Consider the following 26,191-nt stretch of genomic DNA (forward strand, 5'->3'; position numbering starts at 1 on the left):
CACATTTTAACGGTAACAAAATAAAATTGGATTGTATAGTAGGGTCGCTTGAAGAAGGGACATTTCGCTGGGAGTTTTTCAAGCAGTGTGCCTTCTCAACCTTCGTACACAGACTTCTAGTAGTTTGGATAGGCTAGCCCTCCGGGGAGAGTTTGTTGGTTAGCTCTAGCTGGTTATTTTGTTGCGCGTTAGGCGCTCCAGTTGTTGTTGAACTATGGCGCTCAAGGCGAGGGCTTTATACGATTTCAATTCCGAAAACCCTGGTGAGATATCAGTGAAAGAAAATGAAATAGTGAGTCTGTACAGCGAACAGGACATTGAAGGATGGCTAGAAGGGTCCAACAGCAAAGGCGAGAGAGGTCTCTTCCCCGCGTCCTACATCGAGATCCTGAAGAACGATACCGCGTCCACGTTTAACAACGACACATCTGGATCCCGATACGCCAATATTCCAACCGGAGGTTTCGGGGACGCCTCCTCTTATAAAATCCAGAATCAAACTGACAACTTGTCCAAAACATCGGTAACATCGCCCGGGTTTACAGCGTTCTCACCGCCTGCCCCAGCACAGCAGCAGCAGCACATTTATCAAGCCAGCCAGGGCAGCGACGAAGACTGGGATGATGACTGGGATGACAGCTCGACAGTGGCCGACGAACCCGGGGTTGTTGGGGGTAATTACCAAGGGGACTTTGATGGCAACGGACCGTCTAAATACAGAATGTCAACATCTACGTCTAAACGTAGCAACGTTCAACAAGCCAAGAGCTCTGCCACGGTCAGTAGAAACCTCAATAGGTTTTCAACATTTGTGAAATCAGGAGGGGAAGCGTTCGTGTTAGGTGAGGCAGCTGGGTTTGTGAAAGATGGCGATAAGATATGTGTTGTAACGGGACAATACGGTCCAGAATGGCAGGAAAACCCGTACCCCTTCACCTGTACCATCGACGACCCCACCAAGCAGACCAAGTTCAAAGGGATGAAGAGTTACATTGCCTACAAGCTGACGCCCACCCACACACAGACCCAGGTAAACAGAAGGTATAAACACTTTGACTGGCTCTATGGCCGGCTGGTGGAGAAGTTCCCTGTCATCTCGGTACCCCACATACCGGAGAAACAGGCCACGGGGCGGTTTGAAGAGGACTTCATCTCTAAAAGGAGGAAAGGGTTGATATGGTGGATGAATCACATGACCAGCCACCCGGTCCTGTCCAAGTGTGATGTCTTTCAGCACTTCCTCACCTGCAACAGGTAGGCTTCTCCTCTCCCCATCCCTCTCTCCTCTCCCCATCCCTCTCTCCTCTCCCCATCCCTCTCTCCTCTCCCCATCCCTCTCTCCTCTCCCCATCCCTCTCTCCTCTCCATGTTTCTTTGCTCTGTAAAGCTAGCCAGAGTGCCTGTCTGTTTTCTTGCTCCCTTGCCAACTCCTCATATAATTGGTGTGTTTGGCGTGATGATGACAGCAATAGAGTTGTCATAATAGCACAAACAGACTGGCACTCAGGCTATCGTAAAGCGTATTTTGGCTCATTGAAAAGCTCTAGCCAGTAGTGGCCTGGGGATGGCCTGGTGGTGACTGCTTGCCATTCAGATCACACATTGTAGGCTAGGCCTGTGTTGGTATGGGTACGAATCTGGCCCACACGAACCGTGTTCTTCACGATCTCTCTGTAAAACAAAAATTAAAACGCTTTGTGAAACCCATGTTAAATTTTTCCCCACAGCACAGATGAGAAGTCATGGAAGCAGGGGAAGAGGAAGGCGGAGAAGGATGAGATGGTGGGGGCCAACTTCTTCCTCACTATCTCCACGCCCTCCGGACCCCCACTGGACCTGGTCGAGGTCGAGTCCAAGATCGACGGCTTCAAAGCTTTCACCAAGAAAATGGACGACAGCGTGGTCCAAGTCAACGCCACCACCAACGAATTTGCCCGGAAACAGATCACAGGGTTTAAGAAGGAGTACCAGAAAGTGGGCCAGGCGTTTAAAGTACTGGGCCAGGCGTTTGAGCTGGACCAGCAGGCGTATTCAGTAGGGTTGAACCAGGCCATAGCTTACACTGGAGAGGCATACGATGCTATCGGAGACTACTTTGCAGAGCAGCCAAGACAAGATGTGGACCCTTTAATGGATTTGTTACAGCTGTACCAGGGACATCTGGCCAACTACCCTGACATCATCCACGTACAGAAAGGTAATGTCATCATACTACCCTGAATTCACTAACGTACAGAAAGGTAATGTTATCATACTACCCTGACATCATCCACGTACAGAAAGGTAATGTTATCATACTACCCTGACATCATCCACGTACAGAAAGGTAATGTTATCATACTACCCTGACATCATCCACGTACAGAAAGGTAATGTTATCATACTACCCTGACATCATCCACGTACAGAAAGGTAATGGTATCATACTACCCTGACATCATCCACGTACAGAAAGGTAATGTCACCATACTACCCTGACATCATCCACGTACAGAAAGGTAATGGTATCACACTACCCTGACATCATCCACGTACAGAAAGGTAATGTCACCATACTACCCTGACATCATCCATGTACAGAAAGGTAATGTTATCATACTACCCTGATATCACTAACGTACAGAAAGGTAATGTCATCATACTACCCTGACATCATCCACGTACAGAAAGGTAATGTTATCATACTACCCTGACATCATCCACGTACAGAAAGGTAATGGTATCATACTACCCTGACATCATCCACGTACAGAAAGGTAATGTCACCATACTACCCTGATATCACTAACGTACAGAAAGGTAATGTCATCATACTACCCTGACATCATCCACGTACAGAAAGGTAATGTTATCATACTACCCTGATATCATCCACGTACAGAAAGGTAATGTTATCATACTACCCTGACATCATCCACGTACAGAAAGGTAATGTCATCATACTACCCTTAAATCATCCATGTACGGAAAGGTAATGTTATCATACTACCCTGATATCACTAACGTACAGAAAGGTAATGTTATCATACTACCCTGACATCATCCACGTACAGAAAGGTAATGTTATCATACTACCCTGACATCATCCACGTACAGAAAGGTAATGTTATCATACTACCCTGACATCATCCACGTACAGAAAGGTAATGTTATCATACTACCCTGATATCATCCACGTACAGAAAGGTAATGTTATCATACTACCCTGACATCATCCACGTACAGAAAGGTAATGTCATCATACTACCCTTAAATCATCCATGTACGGAAAGGTAATGTTATCATACTACCCTGATATCACTAACGTACAGAAAGGTAATGTTATCATACTACCCTGACATCATCCACGTACAGAAAGGTAATGTTATCATACTACCCTGACATCATCCACGTACAGAAAGGTAATGTTATCATACTACCCTGACATCATCCACGTACAGAAAGGTAATGTCATCATACTACCCTGACATCATCCACGTACAGAAAGGTAATGTTATCATACTACCCTGACATCATCCACGTACAGAAAGGTAATGTTATCATACTACCCTGATATCACTAACGTACAGAATAGGTAATGTCACCATACTACTAGACTCAGGCCTAGTAACTCCACTAATCAGCTGATTGATTGATTGATTGTAAATCTGTGTGCGATAACAGTTGAATGGGTGTAGCTAAGTGTAAACATTGGTTCATCATGGATTGGTTCATCAGGGATCAAATGACTTTGTTGCAACCCATGGGGCTGTCAGACAGCAACAACAATATACATTGGCTTGATAAGAGCCTTCGTGTTTTGTTTCTGATAAGGTACCTCCCTCCCTAGGCTTTTTCATTTTTCTCAACCTGTCATGGTGGCTGTAGTCTCCGTATCATCAGCTCTGTAGCAGTCGTCACCATTATCACTTAGAGGAGGGAACTTCAGCTTTGCATGAGTAATGGGGAAATGTTTATGTTGAGGGTGTTGACTCACACCACACATCCTCCCTCACACACACACACACACACATACATAGTTTTCATTTGACTGCTGAGTCATATGGGAGGCAGCCTGTGGTTTAGCTGATGCGTTGTATTTTCACGTTTGGTTGTGTGTGTGTGTGTGTGCAGTCATTGTGGTGCATGACCCATGTATAAAGCCTGGAAACAACAGAAATTTCTACAGGGTTTGCCAGGAAAGCCAGTCAGTCTATCACCCGTGACCTACAGTAGTATCGAGGGGCTGTGACGGTCATGGAACTTTGGATGACGGTAATTGGCCAGCCAAATTACCACGGTCACCGTAATAACCATTTAAATAGCAACACATGTTTTTATTAAAAAAAAAATATATATTTTATTTTTTAAGACACATTTTCTCCTTTGCTCAGCCTGCATTTGCTGCAGTAGAAATAGAAGAGAACGGGTGTCCTCGTTCAAGTCAATGATGACATAATGGGTGGAATGGCAGCCATTGCGAGGAGCAAAGCAGGAAGTATAAAAGCAGGAAATGTAGCCATCGACGCGTGCTGTGATTTGTTGTTGATTCAACTTAATAGACATTACAAAAAAAAAATACATTCCATAGATCTCGCCAGCTTGTAGTCCTACAACCAGGCAATGAGTTACCTCTGGTTCGTTCAGCCATTCCTGAGGTGAAAGAATAAGGGTTTTGGGATAAACGTGGAAAATAGTCTGAGGTTAACACAGGCTCGGGAGATCATAGCAGTCATTTAACATAGCCTTTTTTTAAATTAATTATGAAGCTTCTATGTGCTTTATGCATTTTTTGAAATCCATAAATGCTTCATCATTTCACAAAACGTGACGTTAGCTGATGATTATCTCATATAACTAAACCTATAAGATCTGTGTTCACCTCTGACCTTATTTAAGGCATTTATTAACCCCGCCCCCCCCCCCCAAAAAACTACAAAAAAACAGCATTCATTTCCACATGGCTTTGTCCAACAAACCATGGCGGAGTTGAGCCCCTTTTCCATTGGCGCTTTGAAGTCCACCTAGGCTGGGCTGGCTTTGGAGGGCCAGCTCATATTGCATTTCCACTGCCTCCAGAAATGAGAAATGATGTCATGTTGCTACGTAGCCAATATGTGTCTGCAGCTGATGTAGCTAGCTAGCCTTTTTACTGAGGAGCTGTCGTCAAGGCAAAGGGTGGCTATTTTGAAGAATCTCAAATATATTTTGATTTGTTTAACACTTTTTTGGGGTTACTACATGATTCCATATGTGTTATTTCATAGTTTTGATGTCTTCGCTATTATTCTACAATGTAGAAAATAGTAAAAAATTAAGAAAAACCTTTGAATGTGTGTATATGTATACGTGTGTGTGTACACACACATATAGTTGAATTCGGAAGTTTACATACACTTTAGCCAAATACATTTAAACTCAGTTTTTCATAATTCCTGACATTTAATCCTAGTAAAAATTCCCTGTCTTAGGTCAGTTAGGATCACCACTTTATTTTAAGAATGTGAAATGTCAGAGTAATACTAGAGAGAGTGATTTATTTCATCACATTGCCAGTGGGTCAGAAGTTTACATACACTCAATTAGTATTGGTAGCATTGCCTTTAAATTGTTTAACGTGGGTCAAACGTTTTGGGTAGCCCTCCACTAGCTTCCCACAATAAGTTGGGTGAATTTTGGCCCATTCCTCCTGACAGAGCTGGTGTAACTGAGTCAGGTTTGTAGGCCTCTTTGCTCGCACACGCTTTTTCAGTTCTGCCCATGTAACCGATGTGAAATGGCTAGCTAGTTAGCGGTGGTGCGCGTTAATAGCGTTTCAATCGGTGACGTCACTCGCTCTGAGACCTTGAAGTAGTTGTTCCCCTTGCTCTGCAAGTGCCGAGGCTTTTGTGGCACAATGGGTAACGATGCTTCGTGGGTGTCAGTTGTCGATGTGTGCAGAGGGTCCCTGGTTCGAGCCCAGGTAGGGGCGAGGAGAGGGACGGAAGCTATACTGTTACACCCACAAATTTTCTATCGTATTGAGGTCAGGGCTTTGTGATGGCCACTCCAATACCTTGACTTTGTTGTCCTTAAGCCATTTTGCCACAACTTTGGAAGTATGCTTGGGGTCATTGTCCATTTGTCCCCATGTGCAGTTGCAAACCGTAGTCTGGCTTTTTTATGGAGGTTTTGGAGCAGTGGCTCCTTCCTTGCTGAGCGGCCTTTCAGGTTATGTCGATATAGGACTCGTTTTACTGTGGATATAGATACTTTTGTACCTGTTTCCTCCAGCATCTTCACAAGGTCCCTTGCTGCTGTTCTGGGATTGATTTGCACTTTTCGCACAAGTACGTTCATCTCTAGGAGACAGAACGCGTCTCCTTCCTGAGCGGTATGACGGCTGCGTGGTTCCATGGTGTTTATAGTTGCGAACTATTGTCTGTGCAGATGAATGTGGTACCTTCAGGCGTTTGGAAATTGCTCCCAAGGATGAACCAGACTTGTGGAGGTCTACACTTTATTTTCTGAGGTCTTGGCTGATTTCTTTTGATTTTCCCATGATGTCAAGCAAAGAGGCACTGCATTTGAAGGTAGGCCTTGAAATTCATCCACAGGTACACCTCCAATTGACTCAAATTATGTCAATTAGCCTATCAGAAGCTTCTAAAGCCATGACATCATTTTCTGGAATTTTCCAAGCTGTTTAAAAGCACAGTCAACTTAGTGTATGTATACTTCTGACCCACTGGAATTGTGATACAGTGAAATAATCTGTCTGTAAACAATTGTTGGAAAAATGACTTGTGTCATGCACAAAGTAGATGTCCTAACTGACTTGCCAAAACTATAGTTTGTTAACAAGAAATTTGTGGAGTGGTTGAAAACCTAGTTTTAATGACTCCAACCTAGTTTTAATGACTCCAACCTAAGTGTATGTAAACTTCCGACTTCAACTGTATATGTATGTATTGTGTGTGTGTGTACAGATAGATAGATAGATAGATAGATAGATAGATAGACATAGATAGATAGATAGATAGATAGATAGATAGATAGATAGATAGATAGATAGATAGAAAGATGCAAAGTTTGGTAACATAATGACAGTAAATGTGACCGTTTCTGTGACCACGTTTTCAATTAACTCATATCTTCTCCATTTTTAAGATTCAAAGATGTCTGCAATAAGAACAGGGTGTCAGCTATGATATGACTCCTTGACTCTCTTTTGGGTTATTTTACTACAGTAAGTGAAGTGGTTTAACACCCGGTAACAGAATGACGGTAACATTGACATCATGGGTCCTTGGATCTGTACTACAGAGGAATGCTTCATTCTGAACGTTCTGTTCATGGTGACGTACTCTAAATAGGTAGGAACGTTTAATGTTCTCCTTTGCATGTTCTGGTTATTATTCTAATGCCCCCCAAAACAAGACCACGTGTGGTTGATCCAGACCAAATCTGTACCAATCATAATGTCTATATTTTACAAGTATGGACATCACAGTTCAGCAGAGCAGGGTTCGTCCCCGGGCAGAGCAGGGTTCGTCCCCGGGCAGAGCAGGGTTCGTCCCCGGGCAGAGCAGGGTTCGTCCCCGGGCAGAGCAGGGTTCGTCCCCGGGCAGAGCAGGTTTTTTAAAATTGAAATTATAGTATTTATTTAACCTTTTATTTAACTAGGCATGTCAGCAGAGTAGAGTTCAGCACAGGAATAATAATAATAGTAGTCCTTGAGTAGTAACAATTAACAGGACACTACAGTAAGAATTGAATGAGGACAATAATGAAATGGTGAGAAAGACACAGGAAGCAATGTCGATGCTGTGGTTGGTCATTCCACTGGCTGGCCCTACGGGTGTGGCAGGTGCTACATATTCTGCAACTAATATGGCACAAAGATACTGCATTTACTCCTTTTCTGGTTTTGTATTCAAAATGTTTTTGTTTTCAATTTTGTAAGAAATTGCTGATAAGTCTGTATTGTTCTCTCAGTGTAGGAGATAATGCAGCCTCTCCCTGTCTGTCTCTCGCTATCCCTGTTCTCACCCTGTCTGTCTCTCGCTCTCCCTGTTCTCTCCCTGTCTGTCTCTCGCTCTCCCTGTTCTCTCCCTGTCTGTCTCTCGCTCTCCCTGTTCTCTCCCTGTCTGTCTCTCGCTCTCCCTGTTCTCTCCCTGTCTGTCTCTCGCTCTCCCTGTTCTCTCCCTGTCTGTCTCTCGCTCTCCCTGTTCTCTCCCTGTCTGTCTCTCGCTCTCCCTGTTCTCTCCCTGTCTGTCTCTCGCTCTCCCTGTTCTCTCCCTGTCTGTCTCTCGCTCTCCCTGTTCTCTCCCTGTCTGTCTCTCGCTCTCCCTGTTCTCTCCCTGTCTGTCTCTCGCTCTCCCTGTCTGTCTCTCGCTCTCCCTGTTCTCTCCCTGTCTGTCTCTCGCTCTCCCTGTTCTCTCCCTGTCTGTCTCTCGCTCTCCCTGTTCTCTCCCTGTCTGTCTCTCGCTCTCCCTGTTCTCTCCCTGTCTGTCTCTCGCTCTCCCTGTTCTCTCCCTGTCTGTCTCTCGCTCTCCCTGTTCTCTCCCTGTCTGTCTCTCGCTCTCCCTGTTCTCTCCCTGTCTGTCTCTCGCTCTCCCTGTTCTCTCCCTGTCTGTCTCTCGCTCTCCCTGTCTGTCTCTCTGATTTCTACCTCTCTCTCTCTCTCGTTTGTCTCTATCTGTATTCATCTGTTCTGCGTTAGAGAAATTCTGTGGATCTGGGTTAAACCTCAGCAGTGGAGCAGAGATATTGCCAAGAAGAATGGATAGTGGGGGGGGAGGAGGACTTATTTTAGGGAATGTCAGCATGTTTTCCCTGCTTCACGCACACGTCTATCTGTGGTATGTCTGGACAGAATACTGTAGAATATAATAGATTTATTGTCCTCTGAGCAGGAAATTGTTTTTCATAAGCTTGTACATTTTACACAAACCTCAAACCAACATCAAACCTACAGCTCATCACTCAGACATAGGGATGGGCATTTTACACAAACCTCAAACCAACATCAAACCTACAGCTCATCACTCAGACATAGGGATGGGCATTTTACATTGTTGGACTGTTAGAGTACTCGCAATTTTTTCTCCTGGAGTTTTCGAATGGAAAAAATATAATAGTCTATTTAACACAAGGCCCGCACTATAAAAAATGCTTGCATTTATCTATATGCCAACAGATCATAACCAATACAGATAACAAATCCTAATTGCTAAATTGCTCCATATATACAGTGCATTCGGAAAGTATTCAGACCCCTTGACTTTTTCCACATTTTGTTACGTTACAGCCTTATTCTAAAATGGATTAAATAAATATCCTTTTTTCTTATCAATCTACGCACAATACCCCATAATGACAAAGCAAAAATAGTAATTTTTTTGCAAAAAAACTGATATCACATTTACATAAGTATTCAGACCATTTACTCAGTACTTTGTTGAAGCACCTTTCCTCCGGACGTGACGTTTGGCATTCAGGCCAAAGAGTTCAATCTTGGTTTCATCAAACCAGAGAATCTTGTTTCTCATGATCTGAGAGACCTTTAGGTGCCTTTTGGCAAACTCCAAGGCTGTCATGTGCCTTTTACTGAGGAGTGGCTTCTGTCTGGCCACTCTAACATAAAGGCCTGATTGGTGGAGTGCTGCAGAGATGGTTGTCCTTCTGGAAAGTTCTCCCATCTCCACAGAGGAACTCTGGAGCTCTGTCAGAGTGATCATTTGGGTTCTTGGTGGTTCCAAAATGTGTTTCATAATTAGGCTGTAATGTAACAATGTGAAAAAGGTCAAGGGGTCTGAATACTTTCCCAATGCACTGTATATGCAAATAAGCCATTTGCCACACGGGCCTGCCATCATTCCCTTTGAACTGGACTGTGTTTTTACAGGAAGTAGGACCTGCTATCATTCTCTTTGAATTGGACTGTGTGTTTACAGGAAGTAGGGCCTGCTATCATTCACTTTGAACTGGACCCGTGCTTCTACACCTGCATTGCTTGCTGTTTGGGGTTTTAGGCTGGGTTTCTGTACAGCACTTCGAGATATTAGCTGATGTACGAAGGGCTATATAAAATAAACTTGATTGATTGACTGTGTGTTTACAGGAAGTAGGGCCTGCTATCATTCTCTTTGAATTGGACTGTGTGTTTACAGGCAGTAGGGCCTGCCATCATTCACTTTGAACTGGACTGTGTGTTTACAGGAAGTAGGGCCTGCTATCATTCTCTTTGAACTGGACTGTGTGTTTACAGGCAGTAGGACCTGTCATCATTCACTTTGAACTGGACTGTGTGTTTACAGGCAGTAGGACCTGTCATCATTCACTTTGAACTGGACTGTGTGTTTACAGGCAGTAGGACCTGCCATCATTCACTTTGAATTGGACTGTGTGTTTACAGGAAGTAGGACCTGCCATCATTCTCTTTGAATTGGACTGTGTGTTTACAGGAAGTAGGACCTGCCATCATTCTCTTTGAATTGGACTGTGTGTTTACAGGAAGTAGGGCCTGCCATCATTCTCTTTGAATTGGACTGTGTGTTTACAGGAAGTAGGACCTGCCATCATTCTCTTTGAATTGGACTGTGTGTTTACAGGAAGTAGGGCCTGCCATCATTCTCTTTGAATTGGACTGTGTGTTTACAGGAAGTAGGGCCTGCTATCATTCTCTTTGAATTGGACTGTGTGTTTACAGGCAGTAGGGCCTGCTATCATTCACTCTGAACTGGACTGTGTGTTTACAGGAAAAAGGTAGTCTCTCTCTCCCTCAGTTACGCACCTCAACAAGATCAACAACTAATAGCCAGAGCAAGATGTGCTCAAACCTAACGAGGGAACATCAGATAAACCCTCTCCCAACCTTTTCAGCTGATTGGCCATCAAAAGTGCACTGAAAAGATGGGGAATAGTAGCCTGCTCGTACATCTGCAGCTTGCCTGCCAATGCATGCTTGTCCCAACCCATGTTTTGACATCTGAAAGGGAACTTGCCTGCCTGCCCACCCATTTTGATCGACACCAATTGCATTTTGCTTGACAACTCAGAGATATGCTAACTGTGGATAATAGGCGTTCACGTTCATCATAGCTAGCGATTCACATTTCTTGTTAGCTAACCAAATGACACCTGCATCTGTAGCCACCGTAAAAGATATGACAGGGGAAAAGTCAGTCACTCACACACTCATCCAAAGATATGACATCCTCCCAGCAGCTAGCTAGCTAATGTTAGGCTCTGTGTTGTTAGCTTGCTAAATAAATAGATAGATAGCTAAATAAATAGATATGCTAGCCATGAGGTGTGTTGATAATTCGTTTTACTTGAGACAGGAGACCAAGTGGAGACATAGGACGAGGTGGATAATTTTATAATAAGGCAGGTTTATTCAAGTGTAAAAATATTATGCAAAGCGTGCAGCACGGCTCTTTCTATCTGATCCGTATGGGGTCGTCAGGAAAAGGGAGGGTTTCCACAGTTGTACAGTTTTATATATAGACAACAAGCAAAGTAGGTTGATCTGCGAGTCTGGCCTTCCGATTGGTCGATCTGGGTCTTGGGTAGTCCTGTACAGGCCTGGTGTCCACGTTCCATTGGTTCCTGAGGTAGTTCTTTGTCTGGAGCTCCAACCCTGAGTTGTGTGTGTCTGAGTGATTGTCATGGGGGAGGGGAGTTGTGGGTGTCGTGCATGTGTCCAATGAGTCCAGCATATGTCCAATATGAAAGGGAGTGTGTATATTGTGTCAACCATAGCTAATGTTGAGAAGTTGTTAAAACAAGTTACCAATATCTAATACAATTCCTTACAGGTGTCAAACTCAAACGGTGCACAAGGCCGTATTGGGTAAAAAAAATCTAAACGAAATCGTGGGTCAGACAGCCTATTTGTTTTTACCAAAAATAATGTACAACTGCGACCCAAACTGGCCATTGTTTTTATTAGAAAAAAATGGCCCTTTTTTTTATTTTTATAATGTCCACTTATGTGTGTATATATACAGTAGGGATGCTGTAGGATAGCATTTAACATATTTAAAACAAAACATAAATCATATTTGTCCAGCCTTTGCTGCTATGCTTGCAGATGTGTATAATAATGCAAAAGTATTTAACTCCAAATAACAACAATGTAACTATAGGTTGTTTTGTAACCATTTAATCTTTTTAAAACATGTTTTTCCTTTTTTTGCACTGCATGGTTTCGTATTTTTGATTATTTATTATCGGGCTTTAAAAACCAAAGCCAGACTGTAACATTTTAGTAGCCTAGCTAGGACTGTGGCGTGTGTCTGTACACTTTCCCTCCGCTCCGCGCTGTAAACGGGACGCACGAAAGTTTGCGTCAACTGAAGTTGAATTCACCGACGTAAGCGCATCGGGCTGTAATTTCATAAAGTACATGACTCACTTGTGTGTCCTTTTTTTTTAGCCCACGAGGCTTTGTGTTTGGCTAGTTAGATTGTATTGACATTCCCAGCCTTAGTTTACAGTCTTCTGTTTGTTTTTTTGTTTTTTTTCCTTCAATATTGAGTGATTTTTAACCGAAACAGTGCATCCGAATGGCTGGAGGCAGCAAACAGTGTACCAGACCAGCTGGGATTTACAACCTGATAGCAATATTTTTGTTAGACTACCAGGAAATGTATTGTTGAATTATTGTATTAAATTATGCATTGAACTGCATCCATCGATTGTCAACAATTCCTTACTCTACGTCACGGAACGTTGAGTCACATAGAACCCCTTTTCTTTTCATTAAAACCTCTTGATAAAGTTGGTTTTGAAGCATATTGACAGATTTTTCTTTTGTTTCATATCTGCAAAAGTAGTTTAAACGCAGTCAGTTTCTCTTTAAAGTGATAGATGTTAGCTTTTGTTGCACATGGCGTTGAGAAGGGACCATTGCACTTCTATTGCAAAAACAGACATTTCCTGTTTTTCTTGTAGAATAGATTATAATGAAAATCTGTGTCCGGTCTGAATAGAGTGGACTTGAATAGATGCATTTTCTAGGAGAAAGTAACTATTTCCTGCAGGGTCGTTAAACTTTACACAAACACCAAACCAATATATAATCATTATGGCGCAGCGGTCTAAGGCACTACAGACAATCTGGTTCGATTCCAGGCTGTATCACAACCGGCCGTGGTTTTGGAGTCCCATAGGGCGGCGCACAATTGGCCCAGCGTCGTCAGGGTTTGGCCGGGGTAGGCCGTCATTGTAAATTAAGAATTTGTTCTTAACTAACTTTCCTAGTTAAATAAAGGTTACATAAAAAAAATATGTTTGTTACACATGGAGAAAGGACCATCAGACCGCTATTGCAAAAACAGACATTTCCTGTTTCTTGTGAGGTCTATGTGAGAGAGCAGACAACAGTGCAATGTCAGTGTATTTACGTTCTCTTGATGATTGGCCAATGAAAGGTCTTCCTGTCGGGGACAGACCAATCCCAGCTCTTTTATTTTGACAGAGGCCATTACTCATGGTGACTGAGTTCACTAAATGACAACAAATCCCGGGGCAGAGTCATGCCGGAATGTTGGCTACATGCCTGAAAGGTGAGGATAGTTTCACTCCCTCCCCCTGAAAGACCAACAACATGTCTGAACTAATGACTGGGGTGTCACTGGTTCTGAGATGGCTGTCCCGTGACTGGGGTCTCACTGGTTCTGAGATGGCTGTCCCGTGACTGGGGTCTCACTGGTTCTGAGATGGCTGTCCCGTGACTGGGGTCTCACTGGTTCTGAGATGGCTGTCCCGTGACTGGGGTGTCACTGGTTCTGAGATGGCTGTCCCGTGACTGGGGTTTCACTGGTTCTGAGATGGCTGTCCCGTGACTGGGGTCTCACTGGTTCTGAGATGGCTGTCCCGTGACTGGGGTCTCACTGGTTCTGAGATGGCTGTCCCGTGACTGGGGTTTCACTGGTTCTGAGATGGCTGTCCCGTGACTGGGGTTTCACTGGTTCTGAGATGGCTGTCCCGTGACTGGGGTTTCACTGGTTCTGAGATGGCTGTCCCGTGACTGGGGTTTCACTGGTTCTGAGATGGCTGTCCCGTGACTGGGGTTTCACTGGTTCTGAGATGGCTGTCCCGTGACTGGGGTTTCACTGGTTCTGAGATGGCTGTCCCGTGACTGGGGTTTCACTGGTTCTGAGATGGCTGTCCCGTGACTGGGGTCTCACTGGTTCTGAAATGGCTGTCCCGTGACATCACTGGTTCTGAGATGGCGGTCCCGTGACTGGGGTTTCACTAGTCCCCCCCTTATCTTTAATGATTTAGAACAGACCTGTGTAGGGTAGCGGATATTCTAAAACTTTCCCAAATTCCAATAATTCCCTGTTTTTATCAGAAATCGTAGTTGGGAGGATGACTTCTGTAATAAGGAGGGAATAGGCCTAAACTGTGAGGGAATCCTTTTGGGCTCCCGAGTGGCGCAGTGGTCTAAGGCACTGCATCTCAGTGTAAGAGGCGTCACTGCAAATCAAATCAAATTTTATTGGTCACATACACATGGTTAGCAGATGTTAATGCGAGTGCAGCGAAATGCTTGTGCTTCTAGTTCCGACCGTGCAGTAATATCTAACAATTTCACACAACTACCTTGTACACACAAGTGTAAAGGAATGAATAAAAATATGTACACATAAATATATGGATGAGCGATGGCCGAACGGCATAGGCAAGATGCAGTAGATGGTATAGAGTACAGTATATACATATGAGATGAGTAATGTAGGGTATGTAAACATTATATAAAGTGGCATTGTTTAAAGTGACTAGTGATACATTTATTACATCCAATTTTGTATTATTAAAGTGGCTAGAGATTTGAGTCAGTATGTTGGCAGCAGCCACTCAATGTTAGTGATGGCTGTTTAACAGTCTGATGGCCTTGAGATAAGCTGTTTTTCAGTCTCTCGGTCCCTGCTTTGATGCACCTGTACTGACCTCGCCTTCTGGATGATAGCGGGGTGAACAGGCAGTGGCTCGGGTGGTTGTTGTCCTTGATAATCTTTTTGGCCTTCCTGTGACATCGGGTGGTGTAGGTGTCCTGGAGGGCAGGTAGTTTGCCCCCGGTGATGCGTTGTGCAGACCTCACTACCCTCTGGAGAGCCTTACGGTTGTGGGCCGAGCAGTTGCCGTACCAGGCGGTGATACAGCCCGACAGGATGCTCTCGATTGTGCATCTGTTAAAAGTTTGTCAGGGTTTTAGGTGACAAGCCAAATTTCTTCAGCCTCCTGTTGCGCCTTCTTCACCACGCTGTCTGTGTGGGTGGACCATTTCAGTTTGTCTGTGATGTGTACACCGAGGAACTTTTAACTTTCCACCTTCTCCACTACTGTCCCGTCGATGTGCAGTACCTGGTTCGAATCCAGGCTGCATCACATCCGGCTGTGATTGGGTGTCCCATAGGGCGGCTCACAATTGGCACAGCATCGTCGGTTTGGCCGGGAGGGGGTAGACCGTCATTGTAAATAAGAATTTGTTCTTAACTGACTTGCCTAGTTAAATAAAGGTTACATTTAAATGAATTTAAAAAACAAGTTTCCAGAATGATACAACCCTACACTGTATGTCAACAATCCCATTCATATTTGTGTTGGCAAAATACTCCCAGCTATATTGAAATGAGCTAATGTAGGCCTAAGCTATGCTTCCTCCCAAGCCCTACCAACACAACAGAGAAGTAGAACTCTGCCTTTAGCAGGAGGTCGAACCAACCAAACCTGGTTTTCTGCTCCATGAGTCAGAGGGATTGCAATTTAACTAGTCCTACATGTTGAACACATCCCACAAAGGCAACATCAGACACTTGTTGCATTTGCTTGTTTCACACCAGAGTCAGACCCCAGGTAATCTGAGGACACCCTCAAGCATAGCACTTTCAACATGACGAGAGAGAGTGCACCAGGCAGGAGAGCGTAGGGTTAGGGAGAGAGAGAGCGTAGGGTTAGGGAGAGAGAGAGCGTAGGGTTAGGGAGAGAGAGAGCGTAGGGTTAGGGAGAGAGAGAGCGTAGGGTTAAGGAGAGAGAGTTGAGTGAGTGAGAGAGAGTAGGGTTAAGGGGAGAGAGAGAGAGAGTAGGGTTAGGGAGAGAGAGTTGAGTGAGTGAGAGAGAGTAGGGTTAAGGGGAGAGAGAGAGAGAGAGAGAGTAGGGTTAGAGAGAGAGAGAGAGTAGGGTTAGAGAGAGAGAGTAGGGTTAGGGAGAGAGAGAGAGTAGGGTTAGGGAGAGAGAGAGAGTAGGGTTAGGGAGAGAGAGAGTAGGGTTAGGGAGAGAGAAAGAGTAGGGTTAGGGAGAGAGAAAGAGTAGGGTTAGGGAGAGAGAAAGAGTAGGGTTAGGGAGAGAGAAAGAGTAGGGTTAGGGAGAGAGTAGGGTTAGGGAGAGAGTAGGGTTAGGGAGAGAGTAGGGTTAGGGAGAGAGTAGGGTTAGGGAGAGAGAGAGAGTAGGGTTAGGGAGAGAGAGAGAGTAGGGTTAGGGAGAGAGAAAGAGTAGGGTTAGGGAGAGAGAAAGAGTAGGGTTAGGGAGAGAGAAAGAGTAGGGTTAGGGAGAGAGAAAGAGTAGGGTTAGGGAGAGAGAAAGAGTAGGGTTAGGGAGAGAGAAAGAGTAGGGTTAGGGAGAGAGAAAGAGTAGGGTTAGGGAGAGAGAAAGAGTAGGGTTAGGGAGAGAGAGAGTAGGGTTAGGGAGAGAGAAAGAGGTGAGTGAGTGAGAGAGAGTAGGGTTAGGGAGAGAGAGAGTAGGGTTAGGGAGAGAGAAAGAGGTGAGTGAGTGAGAGAGAGTAGGGTTAGGGAGAGAGTAGGGTTAGGGAGGGAGAGAGAGTAGGGTTAGGGAGAGAGAAAGAGTAGGGTTAGGGAGAGAGAAAGAGTAGGGTTAGGGAGAGAAAGAGTAGGGTTAGGGAGAGAGTAGGGTTAGGGAGAGAGAAAGAGGTGAGTGAGTGAGAGAGAGTAGGGTTAGGGAGAGAGAGAGAGTAGGGTTAGGGAGAGAGAAAGAGGTGAGTGAGTGAGGGAGAGAGAAAGAGTAGGGTTAGGGAGAGAGAAAGAGTAGGGTTAGGGAGAGAGAAAGAGTAGGGTTAGGGAGAGAGAGAGTAGGGTTAGGGAGAGAGAAAGAGGTGAGTGAGTGAGAGAGAGTAGGGTTAGGGAGAGAGAGAGTAGGGTTAGGGAGAGAGAAAGAGGTGAGTGAGTGAGAGAGAGTAGGGTTAGGGAGAGAGTAGGGTTAGGGAGGGAGAGAGAGTAGGGTTAGGGAGAGAGAGAGTAGGGTTAGGGAGAGAGAAAGAGTAGGGTTAGGGAGGGAGAGAGAGTAGGGTTAGGGAGAGAGAGAGAGTAGGGTTAGGGAGAGAAAGAGTAGGGTTAGGGAGAGAGTAGGGTTAGGGAGAGAGAAAGAGGTGAGTGAGTGAGAGAGAGTAGGGTTAGGGAGAGAGAGAGAGTAGGGTTAGGGAGAGAGAAAGAGGTGAGTGAGTGAGAGAGAGTAGGGTTAGGGAGAGAGAGAGTAGGGTTAGGGAGAGAGAAAGAGGTGAGTGAGTGAGTGAGAGAGTAGGGTTAGGGAGAGAGAGAGAGTAGGGTTAGGGAGAGAGAGAGAGTAGGGTTAGGGAGAGAGAGAGAGTAGGGTTAGGGAGAGAGTAGGGTTAGGGAGAGAAAGAGTAGGGTTAGGGAGAGAAAGAGTAGGGTTAGGGAGAGAGAGAGTAGGGTTAGGGAGAGAGAAAGAGGTGAGTGAGTGAGAGAGAGTAGGGTTAGGGAGAGAGAGAGTAGGGTTAGGGAGAGAGAAAGAGGTGAGTGAGTGAGAGAGAGTAGGGTTAGGGAGAGAGAAAGAGGTGAGTGAGTGAGAGAGAGTAGGGTTAGGGAGAGAGTAGGGTTAGGGAGGGAGAGAGAGTAGGGTTAGGGAGAGAGAAAGAGTAGGGTTAGGGAGAGAAAGAGTAGGGTTAGGGAGAGAAAGAGTAGGGTTAGGGAGAGAGTAGGGTTAGGGAGAGAGAGAGTAGGGTTAGGGAGAGAGAAAGAGGTGAGTGAGTGAGAGAGAGAGAGTAGGGTTAGGGAGAGAGAGAGTAGGGTTAGGGAGAGAGAAAGAGGTGAGTGAGTGAGTGAGTGAGAGAGTAGGGTTAGGGAGAGAGAGAGAGTAGGGTTAGGGAGAGAGAGAGTAGGGTTAGGGAGAGAGAAAGAGGTGAGTGAGTGAGTGAGAGAGTAGGGTTAGGGAGAGAGAGAGTAGGGTTAGGGAGAGAGAGAGTAGGGTTAGGGAGAGAGAGAGTTGAGTGAGTGAGAGAGAGAGTTGAGTGAGTGAGAGAGAGAGTAGGGTTAAGGGGAGAGAGAGAGAGAGTAGGGTTAAGGGGAGAGAGAGAGAGTAGGGTTAGGGAGAGAGAGAGAGTAGGGTTAGGGAGAGAGAGAGAGTAGGGTTAGGGAGAGAGAGAGAGTAGGGTTAGGGAGAGAGAGAGAGTAGGGTTAGGGAGAGAGAGAGAGTAGAGTTAGGGAGAGAGAGAGAGTAGAGTTAGGGAGAGAGAGAGAGTAGAGTTAGGGAGAGAGAGAGAGTAGAGTTAGGGAGAGAGAGAGAGTAGAGTTAGGGAGAGAGAGAGAGTAGAGTTAGGGAGAGAGAGAGAGTAGGGTTAAGGAGAGAGAGAGTAGGGTTAGAGAGAGAGAGAGGGTTAGAGAGAGAGAGGGTTAGAGAGAGAGAGAGGGTTAGAGAGAGAGAGAGGGTTAGAGAGAGAGAGAGGGTTAGAGAGAGGGTTAACGATTTAGAGAGAGGGTTAGAGAGAGGGTTAACGATTTAGAGAGAGAGAGAGGGTTAGAGAGAGAGAGAGGGTTAGAGAGAGAGAGAGGGTTAGAGAGAGAGAGAGTAGGGTTAGAGAGAGAGAGAGAGAGTAGGGTTAGAGAGAGAGAGAGAGAGTAGGGTTAGAGAGAGAGAGAGAGAGTAGGGTTAGGGAGAGAGAGAGAGAGAGAGAGTAGGGTTAGGGAGAGAGAGAGAGAGAGAGAGTAGGGTTAGGGAGAGAGAGAGAGAGAGAGAGTAGGGTTAGGGAGAGAGAGAGAGAGAGAGAGAGTAGGGTTAGGGAGAGAGAGAGAGGAGAGAGAGAGTAGGGTTAGGGAGAGAGAGAGTAGGGAGAGAGAGAGTAGGGTTAGGGAGAGAGTAGGGTTAGGGAGAGAGAGAGAGTAGGGTTAGGGAGAGAGAGAGAGAGTAGGGTTAGTGAGAGTAGGGTTAGGGAGAGAGAGAGAGTAGGGTTAGGGAGAGAGAGAGAGAGTAGGGAGAGAGAGAGAGAGAGGAGAGAGAGAGAGTAGGGAGAGAGAGAGAGTAGGGTTAGGGAGAGAGAAAGAGTAGGGTTAGGGAGAGAGAAAGAGTAGGGTTAGGGAGAGAGAAAGAGTAGGGTTAGGGAGAGAGTAGGGTTAGGGAGAGAGTAGGGTTAGGGAGAGAGTAGGGTTAGGGAGAGAGAGAGAGTAGGGTTAGGGAGAGAGAGAGAGTAGGGTTAGGGAGAGAGAGAGAGTAGGGTTAGGGAGAGAGAGAGAGTAGGGTTAGGGAGAGAGAAAGAGTAGGGTTAGGGAGAGAGAAAGAGTAGGGTTAGGGAGAGAGAAAGAGTAGGGTTAGGGAGAGAGAAAGAGTAGGGTTAGGGAGAGAGAAAGAGTAGGGTTAGGGAGAGAGAAAGAGTAGGGTTAGGGAGAGAAAGAGTAGGGTTAGGGAGAGAGAAAGAGTAGGGTTAGGGAGAGAGAAAGAGTAGGGTTAGGGAGAGAGAAAGAGGTGAGTGAGTGAGAGTAGGGTTAGGGAGAGAGAGAGTAGGGTTAGGGAGAGAGAAAGAGGTGAGTGAGTGAGAGAGAGTAGGGTTAGGGAGAGAGTAGGGTTAGGGAGGGAGAGAGAGTAGGGTTAGGGAGAGAGAAAGAGTAGGGTTAGGGAGAGAGAAAGAGTAGGGTTAGGGAGAGAAAGAGTAGGGTTAGGGAGAGAGTAGGGTTAGGGAGAGAGAAAGAGGTGAGTGAGTGAGAGAGAGTAGGGTTAGGGAGAGAGAGAGAGTAGGGTTAGGGAGAGAGAAAGAGGTGAGTGAGTGAGGGAGAGAGAAAGAGTAGGGTTAGGGAGAGAGAAAGAGTAGGGTTAGGGAGAGAGAAAGAGTAGGGTTAGGGAGAGAGAGAGTAGGGTTAGGGAGAGAGAAAGAGGTGAGTGAGTGAGAGAGAGTAGGGTTAGGGAGAGAGAGAGTAGGGTTAGGGAGAGAGAAAGAGGTGAGTGAGTGAGAGAGAGTAGGGTTAGGGAGAGAGTAGGGTTAGGGAGGGAGAGAGAGTAGGGTTAGGGAGAGAGAGAGAGTAGGGTTAGGGAGAGAGAAAGAGTAGGGTTAGGGAGGGAGAGAGAGGAGGGTTAGGGAGAGAGAGAGAGTAGGGTTAGGGAGAGAAAGAGTAGGGTTAGGGAGAGAGTAGGGTTAGGGAGAGAGAAAGAGGTGAGTGAGTGAGAGAGAGTAGGGTTAGGGAGAGAGAGAGAGTAGGGTTAGGGAGAGAGAAAGAGGTGAGTGAGTGAGAGAGAGTAGGGTTAGGGAGAGAGAGAGAGTAGGGTTAGGGAGAGAGAAAGAGGTGAGTGAGTGAGTGAGAGAGAGTAGGGTTAGGGAGAGAGAGAGAGTAGGGTTAGGGAGAGAGAGAGAGTAGGGTTAGGGAGAGAGAGAGAGTAGGGTTAGGGAGAGAGTAGGGTTAGGGAGAGAAAGAGTAGGGTTAGGGAGAGAAAGAGTAGGGTTAGGGAGAGAGAGAGTAGGGTTAGGGAGAGAGAAAGAGGTGAGTGAGTGAGAGAGAGTAGGGTTAGGGAGAGAGAGAGTAGGGTTAGGGAGAGAGAAAGAGGTGAGTGAGTGAGAGAGAGTAGGGTTAGGGAGAGAGAAAGAGGTGAGTGAGTGAGAGAGAGTAGGGTTAGGGAGAGAGTAGGGTTAGGGAGGGAGAGAGAGTAGGGTTAGGGAGAGAGAAAGAGTAGGGTTAGGGAGAGAAAGAGTAGGGTTAGGGAGAGAAAGAGTAGGGTTAGGGAGAGAGTAGGGTTAGGGAGAGAGAGAGTAGGGTTAGGGAGAGAGAAAGAGGTGAGTGAGTGAGAGAGAGAGAGTAGGGTTAGGGAGAGAGAGAGTAGGGTTAGGGAGAGAGAAAGAGGTGAGTGAGTGAGTGAGAGAGAGAGTAGGGTTAGGGAGAGAGAGAGAGTAGGGTTAGGGAGAGAGAGAGTAGGGTTAGGGAGAGAGAAAGAGGTGAGTGAGTGAGTGAGAGAGTAGGGTTAGGGAGAGAGAGAGTAGGGTTAGGGAGAGAGAGAGTTGAGTGAGTGAGAGAGAGAGTTGAGTGAGTGAGAGAGAGAGTAGGGTTAAGGGGAGAGAGAGAGAGAGTAGGGTTAAGGGGAGAGAGAGAGAGAGTAGGGTTAAGGGGAGAGAGAGAGAGTAGTGTTAGGTAGAGAGAGAGAGTAGTGTTAGGTAGAGAGAGTAGTGTTAGGGAGAGAGAGTAGTGTTAGGGAGAGAGAGAGAGTAGTGTTAGGGAGAGAGAGTAGTGTTAGGGAGAGAGATGGGGAGTAGTGTTAGGGAGAGAGATGGGGAGTAGTGTTAGGGAGAGAGAGTAGTGTTAGGGAGAGAGATGGAGAGTAGTGTTAGGGAGAGAGAGAGTAGTGTTAGGGAGAGAGAGAGTAGTGTTAGGGAGAGAGAGGGTTAGGGAGAGAGAGGGTTAGAGAGAGAGAGAGGGTTAGAGAGAGAGAGAGGGTTAGAGAGAGGGTTAACGATTTAGAGAGAGGGTTAGAGAGAGGGTTAACGATTTAGAGAGAGAGAGAGGGTTAGAGAGAGAGAGAGGGTGAGAGAGAGAGAGAGGGTTAGAGAGAGAGAGAGTAGGGTTAGAGAGAGAGAGAGAGAGTAGGGTTAGAGAGAGAGAGAGAGAGTAGGGTTAGAGAGAGAGAGAGAGAGTAGGGTTAGGGAGAGAGAGAGAGAGAGAGTAGGGTTAGGGAGAGAGAGAGAGAGAGAGAGTAGGGTTAGGGAGAGAGAGAGAGAGAGAGAGTAGGGTTAGGGAGAGAGAGAGAGAGAGAGAGAGTAGGGTTAGGGAGAGAGAGAGAGGAGAGAGAGAGTAGGGTTAGGGAGAGAGAGAGTAGGGAGAGAGAGAGTAGGGTTAGGGAGAGAGTAGGGTTAGGGAGAGAGAGAGAGTAGGGTTAGGGAGAGAGAGAGAGAGTAGGGTTAGTGAGAGTAGGGTTAGGGAGAGAGAGAGAGAGAGAGTAGGGTTAGGGAGAGAGAGAGAGAGTAGGGAGAGAGAGAGAGAGAGGAGAGAGAGAGAGTAGGGAGAGAGAGAGAGTAGGGTTAGGGAGAGAGAGGGAGAGAGTTGAGTTAGTGAGTTTCTTCCACTGATTCCTCTCTAATTATTCGTGCATGCTTCAGTCAAGCAGAAAGTCAGTGGGATGCAGCTGTCTGGTCAGCCGGGTCACACATTGCTTAGACACACAACTTGGCAATGAAAAGGGTGACGTTGTGTGATGGTGAGACCCAAATCCTATGCCGCCTTTCCCAAAGAGAGTTGTTGTTTAGCCAGCCATATTTGTTGAATATAATTTAATATTCACAATATTGTTTGTTTAGGTAAATGAAGTAGCATTGCTTATGCATGTAAATTAAGAGTATCCTAAAGTCACAAAAAGACAAACAAATTAATTCCCCTTCACTTGTTCTGTTGGCTTCTGTCAGTGGCCCGGAACACTGTCGGGTGGCCCGGAACACTGTCGGGTGGCCCGGAACACTGTCGGGTGGCCCGGAACACTGTCGGGTGGCCCGGAACACTGCCGGGTGGCCCGGAACACTGCCGGGTGGCCCGGAACACTGCCGGGTGGCCTGGACTATATTTATTGTTTGAAAATCCATGCTGCGTCGTAGTGCTTTGAATCCCCTCCATGGCTATAGACCAGGCCTGTGCGGTAATGAGTATTTTTAGCTTTTAGTTCCCCCTTTCAGACCCATTATCATAGCCAATAATAATGCCCACAGACTCGGGCCTAGTCAGATCTCAGGCCGATGGGAACAGGTTGTTCATGCCAGGAATCTGGAGAGTATTTTTGGGCCGAGTCCTCGGTGTCATCGAGCGTGTTGTAGATCTATAATTATCTGCTATGAGAGGGTTTTAATGGAAGTCTCTTTATGTGTTAGGCTATGTAATATAATGTTATGTCTGTGTAATGGTAAAGTTATGTTGTTATTATGTTGTGATGTTGACTTTAGAGCCCAGCCTCTTCCTCTAAAGGGAGAGTTCACCCAAATTACCAAATGACACGTTGGTTTCTTTACCCTGTCAGCAGGACAAGTTCTGACAGCAGGCCAGGCTTTGGTTTAGTTTCCCTGGCACTGTTTCCACATGCTAATGTTTTAGCATTTGTGGCACAAATATCATTTAAGTTATGAGACTAATATTAGCATTTAAAAAAATAAATAAATTTGCACGTCATGTCCAAATTAACGGAAAAGATCTCAAATTCATTGTGAAGCTCAACACAGTTGCTTATTGTCATACCTTGTCCAAAGACAACGTACAGGGTGAGGAAATCAATATGTCATGTTGTAATTTGGGTTAACTATGCCTTTTTAATGAAGTCGATAAAAATGGCAACTCAGACTATTTTCCCCACACTATGCACATATGTGAACTTGCTGTCAATTGAGACTTAACCCTCTATTCTGTCATTTCCTCTCCTGTCTCTCCAGGAGTACTGACCCTCTCCTGTCTCTCCAGGAGTACTGACCCTCTCCTGTCTCTCCAGGAGTACTGACCCTCTCCTGTCTCTCCAGGAGTACTGACCCTCTCCTCTCTCTCCAGGAGTACTGACCCTCTCCTCTTTCTCCTCTCTCTCCAGGAGTACTGACCCTCTCCTCTTTCTCCTCTCTCTCCAGGAGTACTGACCCTCTCCTCTTTCTCCTCTCTCTCCAGGAGTACTGACCCTCTCCTCTTTCTCCTCTCTCTCCAGGAGTACTGACCCTCTCCTCTTTCTCCTCTCTCTCCAGGAGTACTGACCCTCTCCTCTTTCTCCAGGAGTACTGACCCTCTCCTCTTTCTCCAGGAGTACTGACCCTCTCCTCTTTCTCCAGGAGTACTGACCCTCTCCTCTTTCTCCAGGAGTACTGACCCTCTCCTCTTTCTCCAGGAGTACTGACCCTCTCCTCTTTCTCCAGGAGTACTGACCCTCTCCTCTTTCTCCAGGAGTACTGACCCTCTCCTCTTTCTCCAGGAGTACTGACCCTCTCCTCTTTCTCCAGGAGTACTGACCCTCTCCTCTTTCTCCAGGAGTACTGACCCTCTCCTCTTTCTCCAGGAGTACTGACCCTCTCCTCTTTCTCCAGGAGTACTGACCCTCTCCTCTCTCTCCAGGAGTACTGACCCTCTCCTCTTTCTCCTCTCTCTCCAGGAGTACTGACCCTCTCCTCTTTCTCCTCTCTCTCCAGGAGTACTGACCCTCTCCTCTCTCTCCAGGAGTACTGACCCTCTCCTCTCTCTCCAGGAGTACTGACCCTCTCCTCTCTCTCCAGGAGTACTGACCCTCTCCTCTCTCTCCTCTCTCTCCAGGAGCACTGACCAAGGTCAAGGAGTCCCAGAAGCACGTTGAGGAAGGCAAGATGGACGCTCCCCAGGCGGACGGCGTCAACGAGCGCTGTAACATCATCTCCTTCGCCACGCTGGCAGAGATCCAGCACTTCCACCAGGTCAGGGTGAGGGACTTCAAGGCCCAGATGCAGCAGTATCTAACCGAGCAGATTGGTTTCTTCCAGAAGATCACAGGAAAGCTGGAGGAGGCCCTGCAGAAGTACGACAACGCTTAGAGCAGAGAGGTTTGATTGGTCTAAATCCGATTGACCACGTTCTGATTGGTCGAGATCTCACATCCGACCCCCTCTTCCCCCGATTGGTCCAGATATGACCCTTGACCTCCCTCAGTCAGCCAATCATTGAAGCCCCAGGTGGACATTACCTTCAACTGCCAAACAGCAATACAAACCACTGTGAGAAGACACAGACAACACTGGATAATCCCTTGAAGACTGGATGTTGATTCCATGTATGGTGGCTACTGTTTTGAAGGGGCTTGAGTTGACATTTGGCTGTGTTTTAATGGGTTTTAATGCAGTGTTATTCTTTTCTGGATCAAAATGGGGCTTGGGTGGTGGGCGTGGCAGTGGCCATGGGCGTGGCAAAATGTATCTGTTTTAAAGCACATTTCCTGCAATTCTACACATTTTGCCATGTGGCTGAGAGAACATTTGCAGTTTAAAGCTTATATCCTGTAATTCTACACATTTTGCCATGTGGCTTCTGTCTGCTATCTGAGTGACTGAAACATTCTAATGAAACCAATGGGGGGGCACGCCACGACAAATACTCCTGAATGCATCATTTTTAATTTTAGATTCTCCCTGACAGTCTCGCTTTTTATTATGGTGATTGTTACTTTTCAAAGAGGCTGTTATTTTAAAATATATATCTATTAGGATTTTCTACATACTTTATATCTTGTTTTAGTCATTTTAAGTTTACACTGAAATGTTTTTCCATATTATATATATTTTTTTTACTTTTTGGACATAGGCGGTCCGAAAAACCCACTGATGCAGCGGACAGCCCAATACTTTTCTACGTAGAGGAAACACTGGGGTGGTTTAGTAGGTGAGCCACTCAGACGCCAGACTACAAAAGCAGAAGGTCATAAAGCTTCTAAAAAAGCTTGTGTTTTGTGTTGATCGATGACAAGGCAAACCTCGGTTGGTTGTAAGTATTGATTTAAACGAGCGATTGGTTTGGTAGGTGTAGTAGTCTAACGAGTGGGCGGATATGCTATTATCAGAATCGTGACTTAAGACCGAAAATCCAAATATGTTGTGTAAACTTGTATCCCTCCTGCTGCTTATACTAACGACGGTAACATGGGAAGGTATTGTGTTCTTTAACCTTGTAGATCACACTATGTAGACTAAACCTTTTTAACAGCGTGACCAAGTTTACTAGTTAAGATAAAGTTCCACAAAGTGACGGTGATTTGTTCAGAGGGGGAGTCTCTACCGTAAAGCCAGGCTGTTTAGTGGCTTTAAACAGTTCAAATGCTTCCTTCTGCTATAACACTTGAGCTCCTCATAGTGTGCCCCAAATGGCTTCATATTCCCTAATATATAGTGCACTACTTTTGACCAGAGCCCTATGGATAGTGCGCTATATAGGGTTCCATTTGGGAAGTCCCATCTCGAGCAGGAACGTGTTTACACATACAGACTCCTAGCAGACTTGTGCCTTTTTTTATTTTTTAT

General features: G+C 45.9%; 1 protein-coding gene across 1 annotated transcript; it reads left to right on the plus strand.

Annotated features, from left to right (window-relative positions):
• Positions 1-214: 214 nt before the first annotated feature.
• Positions 215-26,191, plus strand: LOC120063470 (sorting nexin-18-like). Its single transcript, XM_039013852.1, has 3 exons — positions 215-1,254; positions 1,728-2,197; positions 24,462-26,191. Exons 1-3 carry the CDS (start codon positions 215-217, stop codon positions 24,713-24,715), a joined length of 1,764 nt encoding a protein of 587 aa, XP_038869780.1. The 3' UTR covers positions 24,716-26,191.

Source organism: Salvelinus namaycush, chromosome 18, assembly GCF_016432855.1.
Source record: "Salvelinus namaycush isolate Seneca chromosome 18, SaNama_1.0, whole genome shotgun sequence".
NCBI classification, from domain to species: domain Eukaryota; kingdom Metazoa; phylum Chordata; class Actinopteri; order Salmoniformes; family Salmonidae; genus Salvelinus; species Salvelinus namaycush.

Coding starts and splice junctions, on each gene's coding strand:
- LOC120063470 (XM_039013852.1), top strand. CDS start 215: ATGGCGCTCAAGGCGAGGGCTTTATACGATTTCAATTCCGAAAACCCT. Junction 1,255..1,727: donor CACTTCCTCACCTGCAACAG/GTAGGCTTCTCC, acceptor TTTTCCCCACAG/CACAGATGAGAAGTCATGGA. Junction 2,198..24,461: donor CATCATCCACGTACAGAAAG/GTAATGTCATCA, acceptor CTCTCTCTCCAG/GAGCACTGACCAAGGTCAAG.